The 7,587-nt window shown below is 39.9% G+C and overlaps 1 protein-coding gene across 1 annotated transcript; it reads right to left on the reverse strand.

Annotated features, from left to right (window-relative positions):
* Nucleotides 1-434: 434 nt before the first annotated feature.
* On the reverse strand, nt 435-6,872 carry irx4a (iroquois homeobox 4a). Its single transcript, XM_008432177.2, has 5 exons — nt 6,614-6,872; nt 5,530-5,781; nt 4,634-4,740; nt 2,782-3,092; nt 435-1,820 (listed from the first exon to the last, which is right to left on the reverse strand). The coding sequence occupies exons 1-5, from the start codon at nt 6,656-6,658 to the stop codon at nt 1,096-1,098; spliced, it is 1,440 nt and encodes a 479-aa protein (XP_008430399.1). The 5' UTR covers nt 6,659-6,872; the 3' UTR covers nt 435-1,095.
* Between the last annotated feature and the right edge of the window lie 715 nt (nt 6,873-7,587).

Here is a 7,587-nt window from a genome sequence, read left to right on the forward strand (position 1 = left end):
ATTTTTTTTTTTGTTTGGAATAATGGAGTTAAGCTCTGACCCAGTCCACACGGCCCCACACGAGCAGTTGTAGTTGGAGAAATCAAATCAAATTGTGTTTGGGGCCCCATACAGGCTCTGCAGAACCTGAACAAAAATGAATCTCTTCAAATGACTTCCTCTTTCCTCTTCCGTTTGAAGCTGTTAGAATATCTTACCCTTTTGACAGCCCCGCGGTGGATGATATGCTGATATTCCCTATCAGAGAGGGAAGAGAAGTGAGGGAGGAAATCAATAGCTTGACATGAAATATGACTGCAAACATCCCAATTACAGGCTGTTTAGAGGGAATTAATGAGGCAGATCTTAGATACAGACATTGGCCTGTCTCGTGCTTTGAGCTGCTTTATTTACAAGCTGTCATTAAATAGAAATTGATGTTTTCCTTTAAAAGTGAAAGAAAGGCGTCTGAATTGGAATGATTAGAAATTGAATGGCTTGTAAAAATGTCATTTTTAAGCGACCCGCAGTTGGAAGAAGTAGTTTTCTACAGTAAAGAGCGTCTTCAGCACCCTGGACAGCAACTCTGAGCATTAACCCGACATGACAAGCTCGTCTTCAGAAAGCGACTGCTTTTATTTTCAGTGAACAAAGTCGAAACGCTCTCAGTCACTTATTCAGAGAGAGCAGTGCATATGTGAGACTTTTTTCTTTTGCTTCTTCTTTTTTAATAGTGATTCTCATCCGCTGAGACTTAAATTATGCTTAATTAATAACATTTGCATGCTCATAGTAAAAGAAATCTTGAAAAAATAAATAAAAATAATAATCGCAGGTCTACTTTTTTGTTTCCCCTTCGAGTTGTAAACTGTTATTTATACATTTTTTATTATTATTATTATTATTAATTATTATTTAATTCTGTGCGTGCGTTGGTTTAAATGAATCAACTGATCCGGATGTTTTACGTCTGTAACAGTTTATGAATACAGGTAAAAATAATAAAACATAAAGGGATCGTGGAGACTTAACAGGCTTATCCACCTCGTTTTTCTTTCTTTTTTTTCTTTTTTTTTTTTAGTCCCAAAAGAAGTCTTTATCTGTGAGTCAGTTGCGTTAGGAGCAAAAAAGTTTGTTGATAGTTTTTGGGAAACTCATGGCACTGTCTTTGGGCGGGTCTTGGTGCTGCTGCAAGGCCGCCGCACTCCTCTCCGCCTCCAGCACGCTGCCTTTGGTGTTCGTGGTCCAGGAGACGGTCGTGTTGGTCAGAGCCTGGCTCAAAGTGCTGTGCCTGAACAGGGGGTCGTGGAAAACCCCGTCCACCCAGTTCCTCAGCGTGGTGACCGGAGAGTCCTGCCGGTTGTCCAAGACGGTCACGGGTGAAGTGGCGGCGGGGGACTGGGCGAGTGAGGAGGGAGGCGCCTGGCACCTCAGCATGCAGGACGGATATTCAGTCTGGTTCAGGGACGTTGCTGTCTGTGCCAAAGACCAGATTCGAGGCTTGCCGTCTAATAATTGGTGACCCTGCTGCTGCTGCTGATGCTGAGTGTAGCACGACTTAGCCTGCTGCTGCTGCTGCATGCTGTCCGGCTGGAAGTCCTCCGGACTCGTTTTGAGGCAGGTTTTACCCAAGTCCTGCTCCCCGCCGAGAGGCACCGGAACGGAGATCTTCAGAGACGCGTTCTTAATGAGGTGCTCGGCGGAGCAGTCGCTTGTCGTCGACATGTGCGTGTTCATGTGGTACCGATGCTTCATCTCACACTCAGAGCTTTCAGACTCCAGCGTGTCAAAATCGTCCAGGTCGCTCAGCTGGAGTTCCTTATCAGCTCGACTTCTGGTGTCTGCGAGGAAAGGGAGGAAAGGAGTTATTTGAAAAAAAAAAAAAAAAAAAAAARGGGGGGGGGGTWAAATTTGCGKSGGGAAAGGAGCACAACAACGAGCCCGAGCATGTTTGATTTCACAGGAATCATTATTTGAAACTACCACAATCACTGAGCCTATAAATTAAAAATAGCTTAAAAAGCATATAACGAAAGAAAATAAAAATAAAAATCCTTACCAAGATGGTATCAAGACGTGTCCCTGTATACAAACTGCTTGCACAAGTCTATGTATTAAAACTCTACTGCTTATTATATGCTAATAATAGTTTTAGCCAACTTTTTTTTTTATTTCTCTGAATGACATAACTTTTAGAAATGAGCATTAAAAGTGTCACAGAGTTTTTATTTTTAAAACTTTATTAATATAAATGATGATAAAACCCTGAAACTTAGTCTACTGTGTTACCGTAACACTTTTTTAGTGAGTTTCAGCAAAGCAAAACACCATCACTATGAACAAAAATGTCCCTTCTAGTGGAAGTTGAATTGAGAAACATAATTGTCCTTATGTTGGGACCTCTTTAAACGGCTAAGGCTGTCCTGCTCAATAAAGAAAAAGAACAACAGTTTTTTTTTTTTTTTTTTTTTTTTTTACAACTTCCTTGAATATATTCTAAGCACCTTGGTGAAGTGGCAATCATTTGAAAGAATATAAGTTATTGTAATGTTTGGTACACTGAATGTGTAGTTTAACAAAATAAATCTGAATCAACAACAAAAATCACATTCTCTTGTGCAAAAACGACAAAAAGCTTCATCCGATCTTTTTCTTCCTGCTTAGATAACAAAGCTTTATCATTTGAGCTTCATTGGTACTTCTGCTGACGTTTAAAAAGAAATGCATTTCCACATGCTTTGCCTAAATCATCCATTTTTTTATTTTACACTCTGCCAAGCAGCAAGACGTCTTGACACTAACCATCATCGGTATTCTCGCTTTTTATCTGCCCCTCCTGAGACCCCTCCTCATCCTCATCATATCTCTTCTCCTCTGAGCCCTTGTTTCTGGGCGGCCAGGTCATCTTGTTCTCCTTCTTCAGCCTCCTGCGGGCATTCGCGAACCAGGTGGAGACCTGTGTCAGGGTCATCTTGGTGATGATGGCCAGCATGATCTTCTCCCCCTTGGTCGGGTACGGGTTCTTCCTGTGCTCTTGCAGCCAGGCCTTCAGGGTGCTGGTGGTCTCGCGGGTAGCGTTCTTTCGCCTTGTGCCACCATCCATAGAACCGTATCTGCGAATAAGAGGAATACAAAGTAAACTTGGATTAAGGGGAGTGGATGTGGCTTCAGTTTTACAGGATTTGGGCGCTACGACTTCAGAAGACCAATGCTGATCCTGATGAATGTTGTTGTCTCACATTTGATACGGAGGGAAACAGAGCCAAAATGTAAACAGAGTAATGTATGCACAATTATTTTTCTCCATACGATAGCTTTCCAATATTGTAAAAGTATCTGATTTTTTTTTTTTAAATCAGTCTGCTACAATCACTAGAACTTCACACCTCTACGCCAAACATGTAAAGACAAGGGAAACAAACACTTTCAACAGAACCTACTTGACAACATCAGCACTGAAGTGTGGCTCAACTGTTCAAATTAACGTTGCCATCTGATGGCTGCCTCACTCGATCGCCACTTCCTTCACTGCATTTCCCCTTGAAGCCACACTTAGGGGAGCGTACGGACCTTTTCCCAATTTCACCTCATCCACAAATGCAAACCTCGTGCGAACCGCCATTTAAAATGCATGGTGTTGATTTTCAGTCAGCAGCGAGCTGTAAAAACTCCCCTCATGGGAACCTTTTTATGAGGCATTTATTGCTCCGTCTGGCTTAGTGCAGGTCAAGCACTGCTGAGGGAATCAGGAAAAGAGGGCAAGCGTTCACCTTCCCCTAGCCCTTGTTGTACCCTCTCAGATAAAATAGACTGTAAAAATTGCTTTATTGAGTGTAATGATGAGCCCTCAGGTAAAAGGCGGGTGCAGACATTGTGCTACTCCTGTAGGCCTGCTTGTCTCTCCCTGTGCCACACACTGATTTGTATGGGTTTTATTTCATGCTTGTAGATCTGTAAAGATTCATGCAGATGTTTTTTTTTCTTTTTTCTTTTTTTTTTTTTGCCTCTCGCCTTTGAATAAGAATGATTCAAAGAAGCTGCATGTCGAGATTTTTGCTAAAGTCGGGTGCAATAATTCTGCAGAACTCGAAGAACTCCCTGTAGCACTAAGTGGTCCTTTCTGACCAAGCATCACACAATATTAAAAATGGCTGCCTGCAACGTGAAGTTCTGTTCATGTTTCACTTTCTTCAGCTTCAGTGGTAATTCTCAAAGCGACCTAGTGAATGACTTCAGTTTGCATGTTATCCTAGTTTTGGTCAAACCTTTTCAAGGTGGCACACTCTTCACAGCTGTAAGAAGTCTTCAGGTTTAAATGCAAAGAGAACAGTTTTTTCTTTTTTTTTCAGTAAAATTTCTGATCAGAAAACAAAGAGAAGTTGCGTTTTAATTTAGTGTCTTAAGCACTCGCCCTCACTTCTTAGTGAGGTGAGTTGGCTTTTCTCTAAGCCTCAATTGCAATCTATTTTTATTATTATTATTATTAAAATCAGGAGTTTGTCATCTTTCTTTCATTGTCGCCCTGACATAAATGTCACAGGACATGTGGGTCTTCCTCCTTTTAAAATCTGCACCACACTCTATGGAAACAGGGTATCACTCATCACTATACTAACTTAAAAAAATTAAATAAAATGGAAAACAATTGACATACCTGTCATATTGGTACTGTCCCAAGGTAGGATCATAAGGGTAGTAAGCAGTTGCTTGTGTGATTCCCGCATGCGCAGAAGCTGCAGCATCTTTAGTATCAAAGGTACCCTGCGAACATACGTGTGATTCAATAAGTATCTCAGTTCAACAGTAAGAAGGTTGAAACGATTGAGGACGTTATGCTTCTTTAAAGCAACAGATCAAGACCCTGACCAGTGAATGCAGGTGGAAAGAACTAGAGAAACAAATACGATTCAGCATTATGATTAAGAATAATAAAGGTTCAAATCCAAATTGAAAAAAGTTTTTCTTTTAACAGCTTCGACGTAAACTTTTAGAAACACCTTCTGACAAACGAAACAGAAAGGCAAAGCACTTTAAAGGATAGTTTTCTACTTTACAACAGTTCATTATTTTTCATAAAACCTGTCTCTCTTTTCTTTAATTCCTGCAAGAATACTTAAGCTCTTAGTTCCTTACTCAAAAAAAAAAAAAAATCCCAATCTAAATAAATTTGTTTATATTTTGGATCCATGCACTGCATCTGTATTTTTACTTCACTTAAAATTTTTTTTGACAATTTAAATAAAATCACACTTAGATTTTTCAGCTTTTCTCATCTCCAGTTCTTTGTGTGATTTACAATTAAACTTCTTTTTTTTTTCATCTGTTTTCTCTGCCTTAAAAAAAAAAAACGCTGAAGAAACAAACTGGCGAGACCTGCAAAGTTATTAACATGCCTGTTTTTAATTACTGGGAGGAAAGTCTTAAGAGGGTAATCTTAGTGACATTTGTGGATGCAGGTCATTAAAGATAGGAAGAGAGAGCCTTATTTAAGTCTCAGCACCCCGTGGCTTCATTAATCAATGCCAAGAGGGAAACAGAAGAAAGGTTTACCAGCGAGTAGAAAGCCGACGCGTCTGTCCCGTATGTAACATAATTTCCATAGCCCTGACCGCCGGTGTAGGGGCTGCCGTACACGCCCAGCGCGGCCGCGGAGCTCAGTTCGTGCCTCGCGGTGGCCAGCAGCCGGCTCTCATACACGGGACAGTAGACAGGTGTCTGTCCAGACGCCGCTACCCCGGAGTCCGCTATGGATCTACCCGTGGACTCGCAGCAAGTGGTAAGAGAGTTGGTTGTCATCAGGAACTACGAGGAAACAAAAAAAAACAAACAAACACAAATACATGTTTGTCATGTCTGGACACTCTTTTACAAAACTGATATTGAAGTTAGTCAGAACTGATTTTTTAATTATTATTATTATTATTTATTTATTACAAAACTCTGCTTTACATGCTTCAGCTTTCTTACAATAAACGTGTTTTTCGTCCTTTTGGGCATGTTGCTCCTTTAGAAATGATCACATAACTCATAATTTATGCGTATCAGAAAATAAGCAACACAACACAGGAAATGGGGGCGAAAACGTTCGCGTAAAAGTGCCCTGAAGGAGCAGAAATGTTCGCCTTGATTCAGATTAAACACGTGCTTAAACAAACACATTATGTTTTTTGTTTTTTTTCTATCATCGTTCCGTAGTACCAAAAACAAAACAAACAAAAAAAGAAAAAAAAGTAATGGCAAAATGATTGTTATGGCTCAGAGCCAAAGGCAAACAGCAGCTGGCTTGTGGTGTGGCGTGTGCCGAACAAGTTGGCATGCGTGTTCCAGCGCTGATAAACATATGGTTGACGTTACAGACGGGCTATTATCTTACAGAAATCAGTGAATGGGAGGTCGAGGGAATCGGGTTACCCCCTCGTTTTAACTCCTTTTTTTTCTCCCTCCTCCACTAGAAAGACACAGGTATCACTGGCTGCAACGCGATACCTTTCCCGATAGCCGAATCTTGTCTAAAAGTGCGCAAAAAGGGATCAGGGTTTAAATCAATAAGTGACTCGGTCACGTTAAGAGGGAAAAGTCAAGGATCGCCACTGTAAAGATGCAACAGAAGCAGAAAAGAAATACGCGAACTTACTTGTGGAGCAGACGAGTATGGATATCCAAATTGTGGATATGACATGGTAGAGAGGTCCCTCGGTATCCAGAAATAAAGCGAGACTGAAGGTCTCCACTCCTGCGCAGGCTGTGGCTCTGTTTCACTGTTCCAATTGATTGGCAAGCACAGGCTCCTAGGATGCTTATAGGGCGAAGCACAGCAGCATGTTTAATTTGGGTAAAAAAAAAAAAAAAAAAAAAGAAAGAAAAAAGCAACCCTTTATGGAAAAAGTCTAAAATTAAAAAAATAAAAATGAAAAAAAAATGCTGATTTTTTTTTTTTCCCCTCCTTTTAAAGTCTGTTAAAAATAAATTAAAATGCCCCAAATAATCACTTTCTTGTCGGGTACATATTTTTACCTTATAAAAAAGTAGTATAAAGGACGTCAGCAGCTGAGGCAGGTTGTTTTAAACGGAGAGGACTCTGACGTCAGAAGTTTCCCACTCAGAAAATGACCAGACTGTAACTTTAATATGCATTTTCTGTCTCACAATGACGACACAAAAAATACACACACACACAAAAAAATAAACAAATAAATAAATAACACCCTTTAACTGAAGAAAATGGGATAATAAAAAAAAGAGAGAGATATGTACGGAAAAATATGTCATTGCACTGAGATTAATTTGGACTCCCAATCAATCAATTAGGCCAATCAGTGTCTTGACTGTGCAAACATATGTATCAGTTTAAATGCATTAGGCCGAATCAAGTGTATTCTTATCGTTCTTGCACGCTGAGGTAATTACATAAGGAGCTAATTGATTTTTAATTTCAAATTATCACATTAAGCAGGAAGTAATGCAAATTCAATTCAAGACGGAATGCGTAACGTCACGAAAGCAGTACGTGAATTATCTATCTATCTATCTATCTATCTATCTATCTATCTATCTATCTATCTATCTATCTATCTATCTATCTATCTATCTATCTATCTATCTATCTAT

This window comes from Poecilia reticulata, linkage group LG16 (genome assembly GCF_000633615.1).
Source record: "Poecilia reticulata strain Guanapo linkage group LG16, Guppy_female_1.0+MT, whole genome shotgun sequence".
Classification (NCBI taxonomy): domain Eukaryota; kingdom Metazoa; phylum Chordata; class Actinopteri; order Cyprinodontiformes; family Poeciliidae; genus Poecilia; species Poecilia reticulata.

Coding starts and splice junctions, on each gene's coding strand:
- irx4a (XM_008432177.2), bottom strand. CDS start 6,658: ATGTCATATCCACAATTTGGATATCCATACTCGTCTGCTCCACAA. Junction 4,741..5,529: donor CGTCGGCTTTCTACTCGCTG/GTAAACCTTTCT, acceptor GTATGTTCGCAG/GGTACCTTTGATACTAAAGA. Junction 1,821..2,781: donor AAGCGAGAATACCGATGATG/GTTAGTGTCAAG, acceptor CTTTCCTCGCAG/ACACCAGAAGTCGAGCTGAT.